Genomic DNA, 26,262 nt, shown 5'->3' with positions numbered 1-26,262 from the left:
TGTATGTGTGTCACCTCTATTAACGCTGGCTACCTGAATCACAAGTGTTGTTAATTTCTTTTTTAGAAAGTAATAAAAAAAATGAAAGTAACTGATTTTTATTTAAGAATGCCAAAGAGTTTTTTTTTTTTAAAAATAAGTAAGTCATGATTTGGGATGAAAAGTTTAAGAAAAGTAGCAGCTTCCTTCCTTCTTGACTGATCTGTTAGATTTGGTGACTTGACCTCCTGTTCATCCTTCTTGAGCCCCAAATAGTTATTTCCTATCATTGACTAGTGCAAACTCTGTACTAGGGTGGTGTTTTCCCCTAACATTTTATAAAATTTTTCAAACATACAGCCAAGTTGAAAGAATTTTACAGTGATTACTGATTTACCCATCACCACCATTCTACCATTAACATTTTACTCCACCTTTATCATGTATCTATCTCTCTACTCTATCTATCAGTCTCTTATTTCTTAATGCATTTCAAGCTAAACTGCAGATATAAGCATCCTTTCCCACGAATAAAGAAGAGCTGTGTATCTGTAGTTTTTCTTTCAGTTAAAGTTTACATAAAATGAAATGCACAATTTTTAACTGTACATTCAGTGAGTTTTAACAAATGCATAGATCTGTTATCCAAATCCTTATCAAATATAGAATATTACTATCATCACAAGAAGTCCCCTGTTTTCCTTCCATTAACTCTGACCTCATCACTCCACACCCATCACTTCCCCTGCCAGTGGCAATCTCTGTTCTTGCCAGATGCTATCATTTATTTATTCTTCACAATGCTATAAGTACTCTTTAGTTTTTATTTTTCATAGATAATGTAGGCCCAGGAAGGATCTTTGACTTGCACAAATACATATACCTACTTAAGTGGTAGAGGTAGCTATGACCCCAGGCTGTGACCAGAACCTTTGAATCACAAACTAAATCTTGACTCCTTTCCAGCGGAGTTTCTAAATTCAGCAGCAGTGGAAGCCCTGAGGCTTCAGGAAGGTGTCCTTAGGGTGTATGGTATGAGTGTTTACTTACATCAGGAAGAGACCATATCTAAAGATGATCTGACTTGCTTGACAGAAAGAAAAAGAATCTTCTTGATTAAGAGTGATAGATTTATTTGATGGGCCTCTGCCTACAGAGGAAGGACGGAGCAGATTAGCATTATGCCATGTCCACTGTGATATCCACAATGCCTCGCATTTATTTGACTTGAACATTATATGGTGAAGAAAAGGATATAACCAGCTTTGTAAGATTGCTTTCTTATTTAATGGTTTTTTAAAAATTTTTCTTAGAGATCAAATATTCCAGAGTATTGCTATGCAAGTTACTGTAAGAATTATCATACCAAGGAAATGAGCAAAAAATCAGTACAAGATGGCACCTTGACACTTTTGAGGAAGCTTGCTCATCATGGAAGCATTTCTCCCAAGTGCAATCACAATAGGTCACATATATAAATGAAAGGCCGATCTGTCTGCTGTGGTTAATCAAAAAATGACAGCTTCTGAATTTTAAGAAACTTTAAGGGGAAACAAAATGATACTCTAGTGGTGAACTGTAGGTAGTTTTATTCAGGACTCCTACCAGTACCTAGTTTTGACCAGTTAAGTGTGCTGAGATGGTAACTAGTCAGATAAAAAACTTTTGAAAAGTAATCATAAAGGTGTATAGAAAAATTAAATAAGAACAGAATTATTAAAATACAAAACAAAGTGATTCATAATTGAATGATCATCTATTTCTTTTCCTGCTATTTTTGGTTACTGTCAACTGACTTACTCTTTTCACAAATCATTTCCCTTCTTACCTGACCATCTCATGCCTCTTTATCTGCATAAGTTACAGGCTCCTTCTCCCACACTTCAGTTTTATGTAACTTCTTGACCCTCCATCTGTCCTGGTAAAGCCAACTTAGTTTTTAGACCTAGTATTCTGTATCATTTGGCAGGTATCTAAATGAGTATTAATTATTGAATTACATTCACTTATTCTAATACACAGCCCATAATTTTATCCCTCATCCTCTGTCCAGTCTACTCATGTCCTTTCATGTCCACCTGCTTACATGTTCTTTTTCCAAAATAGTTTGTGATTTTAATATGTAAAATGAAACAGGGACAAGGGAAACAATGTGAGATTGTAAAGGCCATGAGTTCGTACCAGGAATTTTAAAAAACTGAATTATGTAATGTATCCTTGTGTTTTTTTGTTTAGGAAAAACCAATAAATATCTGGCATATATACATATACATATAGTTCTATATAATCCACCTTTCTGGTTCTATTTAAATTGTTTCTTTCTCCAAGATTAAAATATATCCCTTGTGTGTTATCTGCAGAGCCAGATGACGTCAGGCTATGCATGCTCCTTAATATTACAAACGGCAGAAGTTCTACAATATGACTTCGTAAATAACTCATTTACAAATTAGGAGAAAGGGGAAAACTGGGTCTTACTCATTTCCTTTTTATTTCCTCATTATCATGGTTGACTGTATCCTTTGCAAGGCTCCTGTCTATTCTGGCAGTCAGTGTCACTGTGGTGTAAGACTGCCTAATCCTTCTGTGAGGTAGGCTGCAAGTGTTGAAATGCACAGTTAGGCTCTAGAACTGAAAAGACTTCAGAACTACTCCAGCAGTGAGTTACTCGGGTATAAAATTAAAAGTAAGCATTTGTGAACATTTCAAATTTTTATCCTTTTAACTATTTTAAAAAATCTTGTTACTTTTTTTAGATACTGAAGATAAATGGTAAGATGACTTTCTTTGTAGGGTTTTTTTTAAAGATCGAGTAACCTTAATGTAAGACAGAAAATATTCTTGTTTCCACAGCTTCTTCACTCTTACATGCTTCTAATAATGTTACTGTTTTCACCATATGAAAAATTTATGGAATTATGCTGAACAGAATGTGCAACAAGTTTTCTTTAGCCTAATTTTGGCACATTTTTATTACCTTGTAAGTTTTAGATTATGGGCTGTGTATTAAATTATTGGCATTAAGAACTACGTTCTTAATAAAGATCTCCTAGATTTGCATTGTCCAACACAGTAGACAGTAGCAACACATAACTACTTAAATTTTAAATTAATTTTTAAAGTTTTTAATTAAAAATTCAGTTCTTCCTTGGCATTCTAGATCACTGTTTCTTAACATATGATCCTACTCAAAATCACTAGGTATTTTATATATTTAAAATATATTTATTTATGTATATTTATATATATGTAAATGCAAATTTCTGGGTTCAGCCCCAAATCTACTCAAAGCCTCTGAGTAAAGTACAGAAATCTATGTTTTTAAGTAGCATAGTGAAGTTTGAGAACCTTTATTAAAATATTATGAATTATAAATAAAATCTATTTTATGTGATGTTTGTTTATAATAAAAGATCATATCAACTATTTAGAACAGAAGGATAATGAAATGCTATATAGTAAGACTGGTGAGATGTAGCTAAAGTGACGCCTAGAGAAAACTTTCCAAATTTAAATGCTTTCATCAGAGAAGAATATAAAATTATTAATGAATTTCTGGCAAGATCGACTTGAAAAATGCATGAAGATACAATATGTTATTAATTAAAAAGGAAGTATAAGTATAAATACAGCACAGATTGAAAAACAAGAAGAAAATTATATGAAAACGTTAACAGTAATTTGGAAACTTCAATGAAATGGAATTTGTTAAAAGATAACCTAACACAACTGCTACAGTCTTCTAAGAGAAATCACAAGGACGGATAATTTTACCATACTTTTAAGACACATATATTCAAGTCTTATATAAAGTGTTCCAAAGACTGGATAAAGAATATTTGTAGCCAATGCTATAACTATTCAGTGAGATATCACCTTAATACCAAAACAGACTAGAATAGTATCCTGAAGTAAAGTTAAGGCTAATCTCATTTATGAATATAGGTACTAATAATACCAAGCCAGATCTAGCAAAAAAATTTTAAGTCATAGGACTAAGTTGAGTTTATTCCGTTAATGCAAGATAATGAATTCATAGATTAAAGTAGAGGAAATATTTGTTCATCTCAATAATTACGGAAAAAAAGCATTTGATACATTAAGTGTATAATTATGATCAAGACTCTTAGTCAACCAGAAAATATTTTTATTATAATTGCAACTAAAATATGAGATACTTAGGAAAACATGTAGCAGTATGTGTGTGGGAATGGTTTGTGTGTGTGGGTGGAATTTGATGCCTAGCTCACATAATACACAAAACAAAATTCCAAACAGATTAAAGACTTAAAGTTGAAAGGGAACTAGGAAATTTTTAGAACACATTATATGAGAATACCCCTGTGACCTAAGGGTGGAAAAAGGTTTTGTAAGTAAAAAAACACTAACCACCAACGAACAGATTGATAAACCTAGTAACATGAAAACAAAAACCTATTCAAGGAAAAGAAAATGTGTACAAACTGAAAAAGCCACAAAGGGAGAAAAAAAATCTTCCTTCCTCCATCCAATAGTTAGTATAAAAAACAACTACAAAAGCAAGAAGAAAAAGGCCACAAATCAGAAAAAATAGGTAAAGGACAGATACTGTCCAGGCAGGTCACAGAAGATGAAACCCAAATGGCCAGTAACCCCAAGACAAGATTCCCAGTATCAGTAGTGTTTATGGAAGTGTTAACTTGTAACTGCAGTGAGGTACCGTCTCACACCTATCACTACAGCAAAGGTTTAAACAGGTGGTAGCACAGGTGAGAATACAGAACAGTGATCAGACAGATTGGGTATCTCTTTTGGAGAGCAGTCTGGCATTATCCAGGGAAGCTGAAGAATACTTCAACTCAGCACTTCTCTCCTCAGGTATATAATTTAGAGCAGTGTTCTTCAAATCGCTGGTCATGACCAAGGATATTGGTGAGACATTAAATCAGTTTAATGAAATGGAATGTAATTGAAAATATCAGGTTGCTTGCACAGATTAAGAGTTATGGATATTGCAGCAAATTTTGCAGTCAACTGCCAAGAACAGTGTTTGAAAGTGGAGGGGATATGACAAATTGGCTAGGAATAAGATGTATGGTATATTGTTTACCAACATCTCGATGTATTTAATGGTCAGTCTGACCATAACCAGAGCAGAAGGGCTGTAACACTGTACAGTTTACTTTTATAGTAACGTAGTATGTGGTTAGTTGGGAAATGAATTGTACCTACTGTCAGTAAAATTGTCAAGTTTTACAGTCAAATTATTTTAATCTATTTTCAAAATGAACTTCATCAGGGAGCATACATTTTTTTCCAAATTCATCACAACTGTAAAACTAGCATGTATACACTGAACTCAGATTCTTTTTTTTTAAGAGAAAAATAAGTAAAATACAGAAACATGTTCACATTGAACTACTGATCTGAAACTAAATAGTGACAGTGTTCAGAAAAATATTGACTCTGTAATTAGTAAACTCTTGACTTAATTTGAGCCACATTCTTAAAAAAAAGAAAATAAAGTTAAGATTTTAAAGCTAAGATTATTTAAAATAATAGTTTTATGAAAAGTAAATTCCCAATGAAAATGAGAGTTTGGCAAGTTTTAATGAAACCTTAAAACCTTTAAATAATTAAAGACACCTAAAAACAATATGCTGAATGAGGCCCCCTGATGTTCTGAAAGATGGAAGTTACCAACATTCTGTTGGTCTTTGTAGAAGTTAAAAAGAAACATATCAGCATATATAACTGCATATTATTTGGCAAATGAGAAAATGGCTCACGGGTCTGGAAGAATTATTTTTCCAGCATATATGGATATAATGCTATCAGTTTATTTAAAAGTACGTTCTAATGGTAACAATGTTTTATCAGATCTATTTTGTACAATGTGGGTGCAAAGGCTATGATGCTTCTTGATGAGGCCTATTATAAATTGTGCAACACTTTTAAGTTGGTATCTGGTATTTGCAAAACAATATGACATTGTATTGTTTAACTTAAACTTACACACATCTAAAGGTTAGCTGTATTTACTGAATTGCAAACACTGTAGGTCATTAAAACTTAAAGTAGAAAATGTTTTATAGGAATGACAAGTGACAGCCGAGGTGTGGGCAGTTATCTTTTTAAATTGTCAGAAGCACTACCAAAGTTGTTTGAAGTCAGTGTATTTTATTTTGGAAAGTTTTGGTATCCAAGGAAATCCCTCTAGATATTATAAATATATTATAAAGATGGTGAAAATTGTCAATTTTAAAAGTTTGCTGAGTAGCCAAACTCTTGAAACTTGTTTTTCAGAGTACAGAGCTAAGCATGACTAGTCACTGTATCGTATCAAAGTTCATTTATTGTTCCTATGGAAAGTTCTTAAATAGGGCATGTGAACTCAGGAATAGTATGTTTTTCTACTTGAAAAGCAACCTCATTTGGCAGATATTTTCAAAGATAGTATCTGAGTGACAGAATTAACATATATATCTGATTTTCTGGCGTGTCTCTGAAATAAAATTTGAAACCACAAGGAAAACATGATTATATATGTTAAACTTACCTCACTTCTCTGTTGTAAACTTTTAATCATTACTTTCTAAAGGAGAAATTTAAGACATTCAAAAAATATGTTTGATAAAAAGTACATTTAATTTTTTAAATCCTGAATCAGTAATTAGGTTTTAAACCTGTTGGCTGAAGAGAATTAATTAGTGAACTTAGTTCTTCATTTACACCAAAGAAGGAATATAAGACATTAAATTTATCATTATTTTGGGAATAAGATTTCAAAGAATTTCTATTACTAAGTAAAGTTAAGGGTGAAAGGAAATCTTTTCAACTTAAACCAACTTTTTTAAAAGGAAACTCTTCCCTGTATTTTGGATGTAAGTCCTTTATTACCTATGTTTTTTGTAAATATTTTCTTCTAGTTGGTGGCTTATGTTTTCATTATAATAGAATTTTTCAAAGAGCAGAAATTTTAAATTTTGATGAAATCCAACTTAATCAGTTTTATTTTTTAAATGAGTATGTACTGAAGAACACTATTTTAATGACTGTGTAATGTTCCATTATGTGGATATACTACAATTTACCAATCTCCTGTTGTGAAATACTTTCATTACTTCCAATTTTTCACTATTTAAACATTATTTTTATAAACATCTTTGCAGTGGAGTCATTACAGCGTACATCTTTAATTCTTCACCAAAATAAGTTCATAGATGCTGAGTGAAAAAGTACACATATTTTTGAGGTTTTGGATTCTTGATAATTCCTCTACTTTTCCTAGCAATATAGGAATAATGAGAAAGGAGAGATTTAAATTGGTATGTGTGACAGTCAATGAGTTATAAATTATTCAACACGGAGATACGTAGACTTTATTTTGGAGTACAGTATATGTAAGATGTCATATACCACTTGGATCAAAATAAATTCATTACAAAATAGGTTTCCAAGTGGTCCACTTCTAGTTAAGGATAACTGGATTCCTGAGTTTCTCTTCTTTGCCCAAGATAGTTTCCTTTGTAAAAAGTACCTGGAAACATACTAATACCAATGAATTTTCTTTCTTTGCCTGTCTTACTTTCATTCTTTATTTAAAAAAAAAAAATCAGATTTAAAAAAAAAAAAATCAGGACTTTGTGATTCCCTTCCTCTAGTACTATAGGAGGAAATGCTCTTGGAATAAAAACCTCCAGTACGGATGACAAAATAACCCTAAGCTGTCCTGGGCAGGTAAAATCTCCATCTACACTGATCACCAAGAAAGTCCGTATCAGCTTTGTGTTAGAAAAATTTCCATTCATAGGGAAGAAAAAGACCCCTCTGGAACTAGATTTGTGACAAGGAAATCAACTGAAAGATCAAGAGCTGAAGGGATTTATAGGGTAGAGTCATTGGCAGGGGGGGTGTTATAAGCGTGGATTATCCTCAAATAATTTTCTCATGAATAAAACTTCTATGTTACAGATCTCAAAACCAGGATCGGTCCACATGGCACAGTAATGAATGTACTGACTGAAGTACATTTTTATTTTGATTGTTATTTTTTGCTTTGATTAGTATTTATATAAAATAACTAGATGTAGTAATGAATGTACTCCTATTGTTAAACAGGAAACTCTACTTTGAAAGGCAAGAGTCATGTCTTACTCATTTTTGTTTTTCCAACTCAAAGCACATGTTTAATCCTAGTAGGCAATCAGTAAATGCTGAACCAAATAATTCTTTCATTAATTCTTCTGAACAGACTGGACTATGGACAGAACTCGAAAAGATTGAAAAGAATTTCTTAAAGCCACTCCATATAGGACTTAATATGTCAAAAGCACATTATGAAGCAGAAATTAAAAACAGCCAAGGTTGGTAATGTACAATCTCATTTTCAGTTAGGTCTAAAAGTTAGTCAGATTTTTGAACTGTCACTTATATTTGAAATAAAGAACTTTATCATGTACTTGTCTAATTTATAGCAAACAGGGAAACACGACAGCTAAGTCATTTTATTTACAATTAAAATGATTCTTAGCAAATCTATACACCAGTTAACACTGAAATTGGGTTAACTGAGATTTAAACCAAACTGAAACATACTCTGATTTAAGACCTCAAGTTCTGATTAAGAATCTAATTGTATTGAAAGTGTTTGGACATCATTGTACTTCCTTTGGTAGTGCTGGGTCCATCCCCCACTTCACCCTTAACTAAATCTGTACAAATGATTAAAAAGAATCTTAGACTTAGACTTAGTTTTTAAAGTCAGCAATTCTATTATAATAATCTTGTGCTCTTTTCCAGATCACTATGGTGGTATTTGTACAGGCCTTACTAGAAATTTTGTCTTTTTCAGTGTGACAGGTATAATTCTGTATATGTATTAAAGAAAAAAGTTTATAAATTTCATTCATCCTGTACATGCCTAAATAATGCCATTCACCTAAAGAAACATTAGTTCACATGTTGCAGAATTTTGATATTTTTATTCATTTATAGCTTGATCTAAGCATACCCTGAGCTATTAAACAGTAAGACTTAATTGACACCAATAACTGACATCTTTTAAAGTTAGTAAGTGATAAAAGTAGCTTATAAATTTATTACTGAAATCTGAGAGTTGTGGTTGAGTTGCGACACGTTTTTTTTTCTCTTACAGAAGTCCAGAAGTCTAAAGATCTTTGTTCTGTAACTGTGGGTGGAGAAGAGATCCCTAATATGCCTCCTGAAATGCAGCTTAAGGTAGATCTGGAATTTTTCAACGCTATATCCAGCTGAAGTCTTTTCTTTTTTGCTTTGTTTGGTTTTAAAGGCAGCCTTAATAACAGTAATTTTTCTTGGCATTGCAGGTCCTACATTCAGCTCTTTTCACATTTGATTTGATTGAAAGTGTTCTGGCTCGAGTAGAAGAACTCATTGAAATGAAAACAAAATCTACCCTCTGAAGAAAATAAGAGATAAAGTCAAAGTTCCATCTCCTAAATAAAAATTAGTAAAATATATTTTTCATTAAGATTTATTGAATACCTTTATGAAAGTTCTTCTGTAAAACACTTACCAATAGAAAATAAATGTAGCTTTTCTTATTTATCTGTTTCTGTAATGATACATTATAGATCAGTGGCATTGTTTGGTTTTAAAAAGATATCTACATGGTAAATAATGCCCATATGTGTATTCTAAGTACAACTGTTAAAAATCCAATACAAATTAATAATTTTACATTATATGACTTCATAAAATGTACTTGAATTGCTTTTATTCATTCAGATAGTTGTAGTGAGTTGATAAAAATACTGATAAATTTTATGTTCCAGTTAGATGTTGTATGTTACATTTCAGAACTCCTAGTATGGAACTGGCTATCACACCACTATAAGCGCTTAGAGAGCAGTTTTGAGTTCAGACCAGTTAACTACTTAACTTCCCTTGCTTTCTCTGTCTCTAGAGGAGGAGAGTTCTACCAGCAGTTCTCCAGCAGCAGTTACAAAGTGAAAGCATCTGCAGAGATTAATTTTAGAAATACTGGCTAGCTCTTGGAAAAGCTAAAAAGTACCTGTGACTTTTCCTTTAATCTAAGGGGCTAACTAGAAAATGCTGTATATTTATTTCCAAGTAAATAATTGTTTACCCTACTGAATTTGTATCATTAAGAAACTGCATCTGAATTTTATATGTATGTACCAATTTTTTCTAAACATTACTAAATGAATTAACAAAACTGAAAATAAAATCAGTTTTAATTGCATGCCATTTTATTTTAAAAATATTAAAATCTTTAAATATACATTTGAACATTATAATTTAGCCAGTCTAATTATTTTAATATTCTTCCAGAAGAACACATATATAATCTAATTTGGATTAAATGAATCACTACCTAGCTTTATCTTCTGAAGTGTTTTCCAAACAGGACTCTTCTCAATGATGTGAGCTTTGGTTGTTATCATTCTGTAGCAGATGCTGTCTATGTATGCTTTGGAGGTGACCTGGAAGAAGATATAAACAAGCAACATTATTTAGAGAAGTAAGGTATTTTTACAAGGTCACATCATAAAATCCCTAACTTTATTTATTCAACAAGTATCAGTCAGTACTGTGTATGAGTTATTAGAGTAATAGAAAAATATCTGATCTCTATCTTTAAGGTGTTTCAAACAAGGTGTGGCAAACCAACAAGTAGAATACTGTAAGAATTGCTTCCGTGGAGATCTCTTCCAAGTGTAACGCCTAACTCTGCCTAGGGAAGCTGGGAGCACACTTCACAGAGAAGGACAAGCATGAAAAGAAAGTGGGTAACTGGAGAAAAGCATTCTGTAAAATAGTATGTACTCTGACAGTTCATGTCTCCTAATATTTATACTTGAGAACTTGAAGAAAGCTTTAAGTAACCAATAGGGTCAACACAACGCGTATGTGGCCAAACGCTCTTTCAGCCCCAAATGAGCCATTCTGGTAGCTGCCACTGGAAGTAAACTGAGAAGACCCGAGAGGCTGGGTTCGGGCTTGGGAACGAGCTGCATGTGCAAATGACAACTTCTCTGAGGGGAACAAAAGTTGAGTATTTTGTCAGTTCTACTGAAGAGGGTGTGCATTCTGAAGTCAAGAACTATATAAAGTGTATGAGTGTGGAATCTGTGTAATTTTGCTCAGATGACTTACCTTAGCTATAGTGCACATAAGATTAATAGCATTTATTGTGTTGTGTACTGGAAGTATCCGTAAGTTACTACCCAGGAATCTGAAAAATAATTCATAAGTTAAATAGATCATATAGCTTACTGACATCTGTTTTTTAAGTAACTGGAAAGAAGAGACAAACCCTCTTATTCTTTGTCATTTGTTTCATTCATGTCTGCCTTATTCCACAGAGGATTTGGTATGGCTTTATAGCCAGAACTCAACTGACTAAAAAATGTTCACTTCTGATTTAGTCTTGCAGGAGAATCCCATAAATCAACATCAAGTCTGAAACTTGTCACTGTGATTTGCAGAATAGCCATTTGGCTTGTGTTTTATTAAATATGATAGGTTAACATTATAGCGTTTATCTTTTGGCAAAACATAATTCACTTGCCTGAAAGAATTCAGAATTGAAATAAATAAAATAAGGAAAATAGGTCCGTAGTGATAGTCTTCCATACCTCTGCTGAATCCTGAACATTAGCTTCCATTCCTGGGGCCCGTGGAGGGCAGCAGACAGAACCAGAAAACTATTCTGGTGAAGGTTAATAAACTTCTCAATTTCGGCTAGAAATACCTCTTCAGTAGACATAAAGCATTCTTTAGCATCCATCAATAAAAATGCAACTCCTAGGAAAGGTGAGTGGAATAGAAAATGTCAGTTCATCATACTGATCAAATTTTTTTGTTAACTCAGTAAAATCAACAAAAGTAGGTATAAGTGAAACATAGCTATAAGTGTCCAGGCCCTCAACCCATAACAGATGGAAATTACTATAACAAAAGTCTTACACAACAAAATAATTAGGTAGTTTTTTGAAGTGCTGTGTGAAAAAGGATGACTTAATTTGAATATTTAAGGTAAAAAAACTTTTTTGGTCAGTAACTTCTATGTTTCAGACTAAGGCACTATCCACAATGAAGGTAATGACTAATTTTATTTACAGGTTAATTTTCCATGTTATAATGATTTTTAAAAGCTGGACATCAACTAAAGAAAAGTAATTTTAAGCAAGCCTTCAATATTTTCTTGGAGAAATTTTGTAGCAGAATATAAAGTATTATATAAATTAATACATTCAGTAAGCAGGTATCAAGGATCTCTGAAACAGTTATCAGGCCTATAAGAATGATCCATAAGGGAAATTTAATCTAATTAGCTCTTTAAAAGCTAAGAGGAAGGCATAATCTGAGGGAAGTGACTGATTATGCTAATTGAGTGAATTTGGGCTAAATACTTAAAATAACCTCTCTGAACCTAAATTTCCTCATCTGTAAGTTTGAAATAATAGTTCTTTGATAGGTTTGTTAAAAGAATTAAGTAAGAGAATGCATATGAAGTGGCCAATGCACACAGCAGGAGTCACCAAAAATATTTTACTTCTCCCTAGATGGCTCCCTATTCAACCAGGAAGGACAAGCTTGAGGTTGGAGCATTTTCAGTCTAGAGGTCTATTTCTAGAAGCTTTTTAAAGTTTCTGTCTTCCAAAATCTCTACTGGAGTACAGATCGATTGTAACCATCCTAATAAAATCCTCACCTCTACCTCTCTTATCACTTCCCAAGGACAAGTGGAGTTGCCCCTTTCCCATGCTCCTAGCTTCCTCATACCCTAATCTAATTTCTTCCTGTACTTTGCCCATGACTCACAATTGTACAGTTTTATGATTTCAGGAACACTGGCCCCCACTTTTCTTTTTTTCTTCCCCCATTTGGTTCTCTTAGCATTTGTTTATATTGTTCAGCAAACTCATGAAAAAACATTCTCCTGTATTGTGTTTGTATATGGATTTTGACCAATGTGATGTTGGCCTCTTTGTTAACAAGCATAATACTTTAAATATTAATTGTTGGGGACCGTGGGTTTGTTCCATGTTCATCTTAGTTCCAAAGTATTTTTACCATCCTCTACTGGGATCCACTAGTTCAGCTTTAGCTCAACAACTGTAATCTAAAAAGGAATATATTTTGTAATTGGCCATATGTACTGCTTTTGCAGCAGTGACAGTGTTATATATTTACCTCTCCCAAAAGGTAACACCTTAAGCTTATTACTTGTTTACTGAACTACCATATTATTAGAATTTATCCTCATGTATTTTATAAGAAATTTAAATAAAGGAAGTTAACAAGTATACTGTACCAGAAAGAGAAAATATAATTGATCCATTTTTCACTGAATTTGAGTACCGAACCTTGTGGCTTCGATTTTCTAGGGCAGTCGCAACTTCACAATTCTTTAAAAAAATTGTCAGAAATACAAACTTAAGATATGCTTAAAATAATTTTTAATTAAAGCTAATGAAAAAATTAAATAAGTTTAATAGCTTCTTTTATAGCTATACCACTTAAAGATTTGATCATCAACAGACACTACATGTGCTCTCTCTACACAGAAAAAAAACATTAAAAAAAAAAAGTAAAAATATTTAGTTCTGCTGAAACACACTGGGTTTGGAAGTGAACTGTGTACTATAGTTATGTAGGGAAGAAATTAAGGACAGTTTTAACTAAACTATTAAAGCAAACGCAAACTTTTTAAAGAACAAAGTGGACAGGGATTCTGACAAGTACTAAGGTGTAAATGGGAGGTGGAGGGTGGTGTGTTTTCTTAGACAGTTCACAGAACCATGAAGTGCCACACAGGACACGACAAGAAGACAACCAATTCTCTGATGCATGTTTACATTACAGTTACTTTTAGTGTGCTTTAACAATGTTTTCAGCTTTAGGTAACTTAGAAAACATGCATGAAGACAGCAACAGCACTGCTGGTTTAAATACTAACCATTTCAAAACTCATTTCTTATTCTACCCAAATAACTAGATACTACCCAAGAGACAAATATTAAGTGGTAAATAGTATTTCCTGATTGGTTAAAACTCAAGCTTGTTAGTCTCCAAGTAGGTAAAAATCCAATAGATGTATTAACTTTATTTCATATTTTGCCTCAGAACTTGTATATTTTAAGTACACAGGTTCGAATTAGGAATAGAATACATACTTTCTTCCCTAAACAGTATTTTACGCTACTCTAACATCCTGATTTAGAGCTCAACTATGACTCTTCCCGTGAGTTTTCTTCTCCTGCTTTAAAATTACACATTGCTTCCAGCGATAGCAGGCTAAGTAATTTAGGCCAACCCTCCTGCTCAAGGCAACTAGAAAAGCTAGGCAATTAAAAACTCTGCTTGAATGCACCAGAGAGCTAGCAGGATAGTGAAAGATTACAAGGCCAAGATCTATACAGAAATTCGAAGATAAGAGATCAGCATTTAGGCCATTTTTTTTTTCCCCTGAGAGCATCTGTCAATTCAGGAAGAAACAGATGAGAGGCTGAACAGAGCTTTTGACAAAAGTGGAAAAGCTGTCACAGGGGCTGTAGCTTCAAACGATTTCAATCTTTAAACTTGTATTGAGGTGATACTGTATTATTAGTGCTCCCAAGCACCTTGCAGAAGCACACCCTACGGCAGCCTTTCTCGATTAGGTCTCCTCATTTGAAAACGGAACAAAGAAAATTACGTGAGTGACTATTTTCTCAATTCTCCCATAACTAGTGTCATCTAAATGCACAAGAGCGAAGTTCCTTCATTATATACAATAGATGCCATAGGGCTTGGGTGGCCAGACTAGCAAATAAAAATACAGAATATCCAGTTAAATTTGAATTTCAGATAAACAACATAATTTCTTAGCATTAAGTATAAGATCTTTCAGTGTTTCTTTTAGAATAAGCTTAGTATTGCTTTATTTTTTGAGTTTTTGTTTGAGAAATTCTTTCTCTCTCCTTCCTTTCTAAGTGATAATCTTGCTGGGTAGAGTATCCTAGCTTGCAGGTTTTTCTCTTTCAGGACTTAGAATATATCTTGCCAGCAACATTTCTGTAGAGAAATTAGCTGTTCTTCTCTTGCTGTCTTTAGATTCTTCTCTTTGACTTTGGCCATTTTAATTATAATATGTCTCGCTGTAGGTCTGTTTGAGTTCATTATGTTTGGGACCTTTCATGCTTCCTGTACCTGGATATCTGTTTCCTTCTTCAGTTTTGGGAACTTTTCAGCCATAAGTTCTTCAAATATTTTTTTGATGCCTTTTTCCCTCTCATCCTTCTGAGAGTCCTATCATATATAGATTGGCACATTTTATATTATCTCATCTTACATTGTTTTCATTTTCTAAATTTGTTTTTCTACCTGCTGTTCTGACTGGGTGATTTCTATTATTCCATCTTTCAGGTCCCTTATTCGTTCTTCCTCATTGTTCAGTCTGCTATTTACTGCCTTTAGCTCGGCTTTCATCTCAGCACTGTTTTTTCTGATTTTAACTGGCTCCTCTTTAAGAGTTTCTATCAGCAGCCTCTCTTAATACCTTCAGTATTTTTATCATCTCCTTTTTGAACTCAAATTCTGGTAGACTGGAGAGGTCTATTTTGTCGTTTGTTCTTTCAGGGGGGTTCTCTTGCTCTTTTAATTGGGAGTGGTTCCTCTGCTTCTTCCTTGTACTCATATTTCTCTGACTCTGTGTTTAGGAGTAACAGGTATCTACTGTGGTCTTGAAAGGCTATTTTTATGTGGGAGCATCCTTGTGTAGCCTGCCTGTGTCTAAAATTTTTGTTGTGATGGCTTCCACGTTTCTCCTGTGTGGGATTGGTGTTATTATCTCCTTGATGGGAGTGTGACTGATGCTGTGGTGACCAAAGTCTGCACTGGATGTTGAGTGGGGCCTCCTCTTTGCTCTACAGTTGTCATGGCCCTGTCAGGAGCTGAGTCTGCTCAGCAGTTTTTGGAGTAGATGCCCCCAGGTTCACTTCTGAGCTGCAGTGTGAAATAGGTGGTACTTAAGCACTTCCACTGGGAGAGTAGCTGCTGAGTACTCCTTTGCAGGAGATGTCTACCAGGAAGCGCCCTCAGTGGTGTCACCTGTCACCCGCTGTGCAGGCTCACAAAGTCCACTGTTGTTGGCACTGCCCTCAGCCCTGCCTCAGCTGTGGGAATGCAGGCAGCCTGCCCTGGTGTCCTTCAGGCGCTGTGCTCACAAAGCCACCAGGGCAGATCCACTGAAGCTGGACACCAGGACGCCATTTTCGTGTGTAGTCTCACCTGGACTGCCATGGGATACAGTCAGTCCAGACCCCAGCCCCACCTCTGCGTGTACACACCTGCTACTAGCTTTGGACCTGCCCCCAGCCATACACCCGTATTCTGCTTGCATATCCCACATGTGCTGAGCTGACAAAAAGCACTGGTGATGTAAATCTGCCAGTGCTGCTTGGGACAGGACTCAAATTTCAGTCCTACTTCCTAAGTCACTCAGTCCCTGGGAATGGGATCAGATTTCAGCCCCACCTCTGCTTGGGGCCACCTGCCAGTGATTGTGACCCTCCAGAGGAAGCCAAGGAGACTGCCATGGCTGGGTTGCATCCCTCCCTTCTTGAGAACTGTCTACACTGGGTCTTTTATGGCAGAGTCACACCCTGTGAGCTCCGGAGAAGGAGGCTGCTGTGGTGGTGCCCTGCCTCTCCCTTTGTGAGAGCACATTAACAATGGGGCTTCTAAGGTGGACTCATGCTCTGTCCTGCTAGTACCTCACTCTAGCCTTTTCAGGCTGTCTCCGTGCAGCCAACCCTGGTCCTTTCCCCAGGTCTGTCCTCTGAAGCCCAAGCTTCAGCACCCAGTCCTGGTGTGCACCAGCAGGCTTGCATATTGGGCTGGAGAGTGCATGGACCCTCCATGCCGATTTCTCTCTGTTCTGTCTACCTCAGAGAGGCTGCTATACTGTCCTCCAAGTGTTTAAAGCTCTCCTTCTGTTCCAGTTACTCTTCCCATTGTTGAAAGTGCTTTCCAAGGCGAGAGTACTTCTCCTCTTTCACTGTTCCCTCCCAAGACACAGGTCCCATCCTGATTCTGTTTTGTGTCCTACCCAGTTATGTGGAGATCCTTCTTGTAGCTCTGAATGTATGAGAACTTCTGCCATAGTTCAGTAGGCATTCTGTGAGAATTGTTCCATATGTAGATGTATTTTCTACATATTTGTGGGAGAGGATGCGCTCCATGTCCTTCTATTCTACCATCTTGAAGCCCCTTGGAGGACATTTTTGAAAGCCACGTCTGACAATTCTTGCTCCTTCAGGGAAAGAATATTTCATCTATGCTTAATGCTTGTCTGATAGATCTTAATAAAGTCAGGTGTTGGGAAGACCTATCTTTTTCACTAGAAGTGCACACTGAATCCATTTAACTGCATAACTAATATTAAATGTGGGCATTATGGTTATAGAAAATTATTAAGTGTTATACACATTTGATACAATTAACAAAGTTATAAACATCTAACATAATTAGTATTAGGTCATAGATACAATTAATAAAAGTCCTGAGGGGAAAGGGGAATTAGTAATATTCTATTTGTTGACCTGATTGGGTACATAGTAGTCTCTTTATAATAAAATACAACTATTAAATGGTTCACATTTTTAAAATGAACCCCCATGTATATTTTATAGCTTGAAAAAAGTTATAACCCCCCCCAACCTCACAAAAACCTCAATGGATGAGTTTAACAAGAGCAGAGGGAAATGCTGACATGCAAGATAGAACTGATGAAATTACCTAGATTGTAGCCCAAAGACACAGAGAAGGTGAAAGAGAGGTCAAAATGCATGGAGAATATTATGAGAAGATCGAACACATATTTAATAGGGGTTCAGGGGAAGGAGAAAGGGAATAGACCAGAGGTAATACTGAAGGAGATAATGGATAAGAACTTTGTAAATGATGCCAATTCACAGATTCATGAGGTCTCAAAAGATAAAAAGAAATCCACACCTTAAAATTACAGAATGTAATCTATAGAAGGTAATCTTCAGGAAAGTGCCAACTAAACTGTTGTCTTATCAACAGCAACAATAGAAGCCAGAATCTAGTAAAGAAATCTTCAGTACACTGAGAGAAAAATAACTGTAAATCTAGTGAAAAATATATATTCAATTTGGAGCAAATGGAACTCATACATTGTTGATGGGAGTATAAAACCATAATCCCTGCACTTAGTTTTATTTTAGTTAAATGGATTCAATGTTCATTTGTAGTGAGCTTTGAAAAACAATTCTGTAATCTCTTATAAATATACATATACTTCAATAAAAATATATATTTAAAAAAAAGATAAACGTACGGTCATCATAAGACCCAGCAATTACATTACTAGGTATTTGTAAGAGAAATGTAAACATATGTCTACACAGAGACTTATACACGAATGTTTAGAGCAGCTTAACTCATAATAGCCAGAAACTGGAAACAACTCAAATATCCAGTGAATAGACAAAATAAACTGGGATATACTCACACAACAAACTACTTACTACTCAGCAAAGAGGGATAATGAATTATTGTTATATGTAACAACATGGATGACTCTCAAAGGTATTATGCTTAATTAAAGTAGTAATACACAAAAGAGTACAAACTGTATCATTCACTTTATATGATGTTCTAGAACAGGCAAAAACAATTATTGTGAAAAATCAGTTCAATGGTTCCTTGAGGTGACAGACTGGAAAATGACTAACAGCATAAGGGCATTAAGGAACTTTCTAGAGAAATGAAAATGTCCTATGTATTTTGATTGGTGTGGTAGTTACAGAGGTATACACATTGGTCAAAATTCATTAAACTATATATTTAAAAGCTGCGTATTTTACTGCATGTAAGTAATACCTCAGATAAACTGATTTTTAAAAATATCTTTCAAGATCAAGGAGAAAACAAAAATACAGCTGATCTTTGAACAATTAGAGTTTGAACTACATGGGTCCATTTATATGTGGATTTTTTAATTTTAATAAATACACGTACTACACGATCTGAGCTTGGTTGAATTCTTGGATGCAGAACTGCTGATACAGTGAGCCAAATGTAAAGTTAAACATGAATTTTCAACTGTGCAGAGTCAGTGCCCATAACCCCTACATTGTTCAAAAGTCAACTGTATTTCAATACTAACAAAAACAGAGAGGTTTTTGCCTCTAAAAGATCCTCATTGAGATGTCTAAATTGTATTCTTTAGATAAAAAAGAAAATGATCCAAAATGGAAGGTCTGAGCCAAAAGAAGGATAGAAGAGCAAAGAAATAACAAAGACATGAGTAAATATAAATAAATGCTAACTTCAGAAAATAATAATAATTTGTGGAGTCAAAAAATAGATACAACTAGACTATATATGATAACAACAGAATATCATACAGTGTTCTAAGATTCATTTGTCATTTAAGAGAAGAATAAAGATAATTATTTACTTTGGATTTTGTGGAGCTAAGTATACATGTTAAAATTTCTAGAGTAACTACTAAAAAATAGAAAAACATACAGCTTCCAAAACTAGTTAAGAAGAAAAATGAGAAAAAATAACCAATCAATTCAAAAAGAGTTAAGAAAGAGGAGAAAAAGGAAACAGAAAAGGTGGGACAAATAGAAGGCACAAAGCAAGACGGGTAAACATAATAAATAAGTGAACTAAAAGTATTTCTTTTTGGCAAATCAGCATAGGTTGCTGACGCTCTCTCTCTCAGAATAAGTCTGGAAAAGCTACAGAAACAAGATCTTGAGAAGTATGGGTTCGAGAAACCTAACAGAAAGAAGCATGAAAAATTCCAGTGAGGCTTAAGGCTGTCTTAAACTGGTATGTGGTACGGTGCTAGATGGCTAAAGCCAATAGAGCAAAATGCAGCTTAAGGTGGCAGTGAAAGGACAGGGTGGATAAAAAATATTTGAACTCTTATTCTAGCCTCTCTCCTCTTTACTGGGGAACAACCATTTCTTGCCTTTTCACCCTAGGCATCAGCTGGCGTCCATAAAGTAAGTATCAGGGCAGTGGAGAAATCCTATCGGCTGATAAGCCAAAAACGTGGACAGACCACCTACCCTCAGGCATTCAACTTCCCATTCCCTTCCCCGCTGAACTGTAGGGAGACAGTCTCTTCCCAATGCCATTACGGCTAGACAGACTGATTTCTGTTGTTTACCTCTCAAAAAATCTTAAGTAATATATACGTGCATATGTATTATTGTTTCCAGAATCCTTTAACATCTCCATTAGAACAGGCTTAGGAAAAAAAGAACTTTAGAAAAATTTCAACCTTTAAATATTTAGAGAGGTAGGAAAATGGATGCAGTGAAGTTTATAATTTATCTTTAAAACATACTTCAGATTATGTACTTGCTGATTCACACAACTTTGGATAATCAAGCTAAAGATCTTTTAAAATATTTAATTTTTAATTAAAGATCAATGGCCCAAATGCCTCTTTTACCTTAAGAGATGAGCTAATAATAATGGTGGTTGTCCACTTTACTTTTTCTTTTCCATCACTTTCAGCCATCTCTCTGGATCAACCTAGCATCTAATGGTGCCAACAATCTGAGAAAAATAAGAGCAAAAAGAACACATAGAAATGTTTGATGAATCTGTAAATTAAAGATAGAAATAAAATTAGGGTAATGGAGATATTCTGAAGAGTATTTGAAAGTCCAAATTTGACGCTGAAAAATGATCTGTCTTGTTATACATTAAGCTCGTTGGATATTACGCTTCCTAATAACAATTACTAAAAGCCACTGTTCCCTTTCCAGGGCACTAACTTAAAGAAGACAGACTTGTGTCAAGGACTGTAAAAGGTCTGGAGTTTCATCCTACTTGCAAGTTTCATAGGTACAGCAAAAAACATGAGACTTGGATTAGCAAGGACAGATTTTTACTCACAACAATAGGAGCATCATCATTTCCTTACAGCAGTTCCCCAACTGCAGTTCCCACAGGGTGACAAGACAAGGCCAGGTAACAGCAGCACATACAATAGGTTGTGCTATAGGAAAGGAACCCTGAGCTTACCTTGAAAACAAACCTGCCCTCTGTTCCTAGAGGGAAATACTATCTCTAACTTACAAAGTTATTGACTACACAAACACCCTTGAAAAGACAGTTCAGGGTGGGGCTTTTCTAACAAGTGTATTGGTGATACTTATTGATGCTGGTCTGAGGACCACACTTTAAGAACCACTGCACTAAGGGAAGAAAGAGTGTTCTAGATAGCAAACCACCACCAACAAAGCACCATACACTGGCAATCAGAAAGAAAAGAAAATGATATGGTAACAGAATTTCAAGACATTCAGTGAGTTAAAGTTAAAGGCATTTATGTCTGAGGCAGGTAGGTGAGAAGAAAGGTAAAAACTAATGCAAATCTAGTAGCATCAAATTAAATTTCAATATGGCATAAATTTGGCACTTTTCTGATTACTAAGACTAACACCCGTAAGCCATATTTCCACTTGTATGAAAAGCGTGTGTCTTTTGCCCATTTTTCTATTAGATTTCTTTTTTTCACTCATTGGTAGCATTTTTCTATTCTGAATATCAATCTTTATCAGCTATGGGTGTTATCTCTCAGTTTGTACTTGTCTTTTCCCCTTCTTTATAGTAATATTTGATACATACAAATTAAAATTTTCAATATTTTCAAATTTATCAATCTTTTCATTTATGGTTAGTGCTTTTTGTTTCTTATCCTTCCCTATTCTCAAGTCATAGATATTCTCTTTCACTGTCCTCCAAATTTTTAGTTGGGCCTTTCAAATTTAAGTCTTGAATTCATCTGGATTTTTGTATAGAGTCTGCAGCAGGGCTCTGATGTAATTTTTTTACGTATGGCTATCCAGTTGTCCTAACGCTGTCTATTCAGTCATCCTTCCTCCCCCTGGTCGTCTACAATACCACCTTCTTCATACGTTGTTTCCTTATATGTACAGGCCTGTTTCTGGGTTCTCTATTCTATTCAGTTGCTCAGTTTGATTATTCCTAATCAATGTCACACTGTTTTTAATTATCATAGGTTTTTTTTTTTAAAAGTCTTGATATCTGTATGAGAATCCCTCCAACTTACTCTTTTTCAGTTGTGCTGTAGCAATTCTTTGGTCTTTTTCCTTCCCTATAAATTTTAGAGTCACCACACTGAAAGCAACTTTTTGCCCGTTTCCTATTTGCCCATTTATGTTCCACTCTCACCTTAAAAGAATCTAACTACAGGAATGAGATCACTAAGCAACTGAAACTAACTCCTGGCTTATGCTCTCCAGAATGCACACCAGCCCTTGTCTAACCTGTTTTATTCTTTTCCTAGACAAAAGGAAGAAAGAAGGGAGAACCAAGCAGTTAAAGAATGATTAGCTTTCTACCTACAAAAGCCCCCTTAGCAATCCTGCAGGCAGATCGCTGGGTAAGATATGAAGAGTCAGCCGGTCTGCAAGCAATGGAGAATGATGCAGAACCCAACCTCCTGCCACAATAATTCACTGTGATTCTTCCCCTCATTTTTCCCTTTGAAAACTACCATGGCTGAGCAGAATCTTCGAGTTGGTCTCTGGACACAAGTCCACCTTTTCCCCAGATTGCCGGCTTTTCTGATTAAAGCACCTTTCCTATCTATTGACTTGTCTCTGAATTATTGGCTTTTGAGCAGCAAGCAGCCCAACCTAATTTCAGTAACAATGTCAGCTGCTTTAAAAACTCTGTTGGTTAACAGTTGTTTGGAAAGTTTGTTATAATGGTTTTGCTGTGGAAGTGTTTCAAACTCCGCTGAAATGTTGCTGAAAAGCATGGTGCTGATAACTGTTCCACAATCTGTGGCTGCTCATTCTTGCCTACTTTTACTCTTTCCTTGAAGCAGGTTAGCACTGAAGGTGGTATGGAAAAGCCTGCATGTGTGTTCATTTGTTTCTTCTTTCCTCTCCCCAAAGTCTACCCTTCTCCCTTCTTAGTTCCCTCAATCTGATTAAAAACAAAGGAAAAAACCCACATTGAGAGGGGTACATCAAAAGAGTAGTAGAACCAACTGAAAGAGATCACAATGGTCAACACTGGAAAATCTGACCAGCAAAAGACATAAAACACTTTCATAATTCAAAGCGTAAAATAAATCTTTGAGCCCATGGATATAAATGATTGAACAAATTAATAAATGAGGGATTAGAGACAAATCTCTTGATATTGTCTCCAAGAGAAATTAGAGGAACCTGACAAATGCTACCTCAGCCAGGTGGTCAAAGTCTACAGCAACAGTCATAAATCATGTTGATAGTACATACCTTGATACCATGTAGTCTTCCTCTCAATAACCCATAACCCCAGTCCTATCATGAGAAAAACACCAAACAAATTCCAACAGTAGGACATCCTATAAAATATATGACCAGCACTCCTCAAAATTGCCAAGGTCATCAAAAACAAAGGTCTAAGAAATTGTCACAGCCAAGAGGAATCTAAGGGAATATTACAACTAAATGTAATATAGTATACTGGTTGGAATCCCAGAACAACAAAAAAATTAAGTTAAAAAGTGAGGAAACTATGGACTTTAGTTAATAATAATGTACTAGTATTAATTAATTAATTGTAATAAATATACCATAATAATGTAAGATGTTAATAGGGGAAAATTTAGATATAGAGTATGTTGGGATAAACTGTATTATTGTCTCAGCTTTTCTGTAAATCTAAAACTGTTCTTAAAAATAAAGTTTATTTTTTAAAAATCCTGTCTCTCCTTCAAGACCCATTAGAAATCCTATCTCCTGTAAGAAACTATCCCTGGTCCCCTAAACTGAAAGCAACCTCTCTTTCCTCAGAATGCATTTTACAACACCTCTTTTGAGCACTTACCACATTGTGTCCAAAATTACTTACAAATATATTTCATTTTCACTAAATCACAACCTTCTTAATGTCAACCAAATTTATAAACTCCATGCTACTTAATACAAAATTAGTTTAAAGCAAAATTTAGAAACCAACTAATCTAAATGAAAGTCACTTTTAGTGATGATGAATTAACATCTCCTAAGGCAGTTTTATTCTTTGAACAATTCTAATAATTAGAAAGTTCTTCCTGCTGGGTTGAAACCAGCTGCTCTGTAATTTCCTCATTTATTGCATGAATGAATGAATGACAAGTTGACTAGCTCTATGAGAGGAGGGACACCTGTTTTATCCAATACTGTCGCCAACACCTGGCAAAAAGCAGACACTCAAAAACTGTTTTTGAACGAGTAAATGGCTGGGGGAGGCACTGCAATTTTTATCTCCTCCCATACAATTTAATTGACTGTTCAGCTAATGACAATCCACCTGATGGCACACCCACAGAATACACCGCACACTTCGTTTTCTCTCTGCTTCGCTTTGTGGCAATTCAGATACTGTGGGGTTTTTGTATAAACTGAAGGTTTGTGGCAACTCTGCCTTGTCAGATGATAAGTAGCTTTTTAAAAAGCATTTTAAAATTAAAGTATGCACATTTTTGAAAGGTACAATGCTACTGCACACGCAGTAGACTACGCTGTAGTCTGAAATAACTTTTACATGCACCAGGACACCAAAAAATTCACGTGACTGGCTTCCCGGCGGCACTGAGGCGGTCTGGAGCCCACCCCAGTGTCTCCGAGGGATGCCCGCACCGTCGCTGAAATCTTCCCTCCTCTCTGTGTAGGTTTAATAAACAGTCTCAACCAATTCACGCAAAGCTGAGAGAGGTTAAGCGATTCTGTACACTACTGAGTGAGAAGGGAGGAGGGGTCGGAGACCCGCAGGAGGTACTACTCGCAAACGAGGACGAAACAGAGCAGGGCCCTGGGCAGCCCCCAGGCCGGCGGCCCAGCCCCGCGCCGCTGACTGCGGGCCGCCGACCACACCTCGTCCTCCCGGCTCGCCTCCTCATCCGAAAATGAAAAGCCGGCCGGCGGCCTCCCGCGCCTTCATCCACTCCGAGGCCCGAGGGCCTCCGCTTTCATGGCGTTGTCTTTACCCGGTCTTCAAATTTAAGTAACTTCCACGCTGCTCAGCGGCCTCCCGGACGCCGCCCTCCCCGCTATGGTCCCCGGGGTCCCGGGCACGTCCGCGGCCCCGGGGGCGCCTCCGCTCCGGGGAGCTGCGGGGCGAGAGGCGCCAGGAGCGCAGGCGGAGGGCCGAGCTTCCGAAACGAAGCCCTTCTCCCCACGACCCCCACGGGGAGACCAGGGTGAGGGGCGTCCACGCCCTCCCGCCACCGCCCTGAGGGAAGAGCTGAGCTCGGCCGGCCTGAGGAGGAAACACACGGGCAGAGAAACGACGGAAAAGACACACGGGAAGAACCGGGTCCTCACGGCCTCAGCCGCAAGACTACAAACATACCTGACCGACAGGTCGTCGGCGCCGCGCCGCCTCTCCCGAACTTCCAGAACCTTCCGTGAGCAGCCGGAAGCGCTTCCGGGGGGAGCGGCCCGGCGTCTTCGCGCGCCCGCCTCCCGCGCAGGCGCAGAGCCTACGGCCCGCGCGCCGGTGCCCCACAGGCCGAGTTTGCTCCAAACCGTGAGTGGTCAAGGAAAGGCGGAAGGGGGGGGGGGTGTTGTTTGGTTTGGTTTTTGTTTTGTTTTGGTGTTAGATGTAGTTGCCTGGAATTGATATCTCACAATTTACGCTCTGGTTTATCCAGATTGTGGAAAAATACGTTTTCAGTAGTGACTATAAATACAGCATACAGAGGTCTGTGTTTCCCCTGGGGACCCCTGCCTGAGCTCCGCAAATTGCTGGCAGTGGTGCTCACAGTTTGTAAAATTCAAAAATGAAAAAGAAAAGCCACCGCTCGCCTAGAGCCCAGTGGCTAGAACAGGAAGCTATTTGTGTGTCTTTCTTTAGAAAACATGTATTCCTGGGGTGGGGACGTGCTCCAGGTAAATCCTTTGGCGTACACGTGGGGCATGTATTAATTATTCCTTAAGGTAGCCGTTTTGTAAATCTAGCGTTTCCTGTAACTGATGCTAAAATTAGGCGCACTCTTGCTGCCTCTGTTGGGCAGTCTGTCAAGACATGACGAGGCAGATCAGAAGACTTAAGACCTGGCTCGAGTCACACTTCCTGGGTCTGAGGACCCAAGGAACTGAGTCAGCAGCCGTGTGGGCAGAAGGGTTTGGTGTTGCCAAGGGGCTCTCCTTCCCATTCCTCTGCTCTCCTTTACAGTAAAACACAAAAGGGTTTAATGTAAATTCTATTTTTAATCCCTCTTCTGTTCTTTCTTAAACTTACTCCAGTTAG

General features: G+C 36.4%; 2 protein-coding genes across 6 annotated transcripts in view; one reads left to right on the top strand and one right to left on the bottom strand.

Moving 5' to 3' along the window:
- GLMN (glomulin, FKBP associated protein) overlaps nucleotides 1-23,647 on the top strand; it is a 48,821-nt gene extending 25,174 nt beyond the window's left edge. The window contains exons 17-22 of one of the 5 annotated variants that reach the window (XR_012509088.1): nucleotides 8,213-8,324; nucleotides 9,116-9,198; nucleotides 9,306-9,448; nucleotides 10,414-10,483; nucleotides 10,605-10,747; nucleotides 22,319-23,647. Coding sequence is in view for 1 of the 5 variants with exons in the window: in XM_074369945.1 (XP_074226046.1) it covers nucleotides 8,213-8,324; nucleotides 9,116-9,198; nucleotides 9,306-9,401 (291 nt within the window). In the remaining 4 variants the exon portion in view is untranslated. Of the gene's footprint in view, nucleotides 1-8,212; nucleotides 8,325-9,115; nucleotides 9,199-9,305; nucleotides 10,205-10,413; nucleotides 10,489-10,604; nucleotides 19,004-22,318 lie in introns of those variants that run through there. The other 4 variants (XR_012509090.1, XR_012509087.1, XR_012509089.1 and 1 more) reach the window with 4 other exon arrangements.
- C9H1orf146 (chromosome 9 C1orf146 homolog) lies at nucleotides 10,190-25,505 on the bottom strand. Its single transcript, XM_010950394.3, has 6 exons — nucleotides 25,363-25,505; nucleotides 20,453-20,559; nucleotides 13,283-13,376; nucleotides 11,601-11,769; nucleotides 11,119-11,197; nucleotides 10,190-10,445 (listed from the first exon to the last, which is right to left on the bottom strand). Exons 2-6 carry the CDS (start codon nucleotides 20,519-20,521, stop codon nucleotides 10,311-10,313), a joined length of 546 nt encoding a protein of 181 aa, XP_010948696.1. The 5' UTR covers nucleotides 20,522-20,559; nucleotides 25,363-25,505; the 3' UTR covers nucleotides 10,190-10,310.
- Nucleotides 25,506-26,262: the final 757 nt, after the last annotated feature.

The sequence above is a fragment of the Camelus bactrianus genome, chromosome 9, assembly GCF_048773025.1.
Source record: "Camelus bactrianus isolate YW-2024 breed Bactrian camel chromosome 9, ASM4877302v1, whole genome shotgun sequence".
Lineage (NCBI taxonomy): Eukaryota > Metazoa > Chordata > Mammalia > Artiodactyla > Camelidae > Camelus > Camelus bactrianus.
This window is presented reverse-complemented; position numbering and strand designations above follow the sequence as displayed.

Excerpts from the sequence above, each read along its gene's own strand:
- C9H1orf146 (XM_010950394.3), bottom strand. The coding sequence starts at position 20,521 with ATGGCTGAAAGTGATGGAAAAGAAAAAGTAAAGTGGACAACCACCATT. Across the intron at positions 11,770-13,282 it reads AATTATATTTTCTCTTTCTG|GAGTTGCATTTTTATTGATG; the intron begins GTACAGTATACT and ends CACCTTTCCTAG. Across the intron at positions 11,198-11,600 it reads ATGTTCAGGATTCAGCAGAG|ATTCCTGGGTAGTAACTTAC; the intron begins GTATGGAAGACT and ends ATTATTTTTCAG.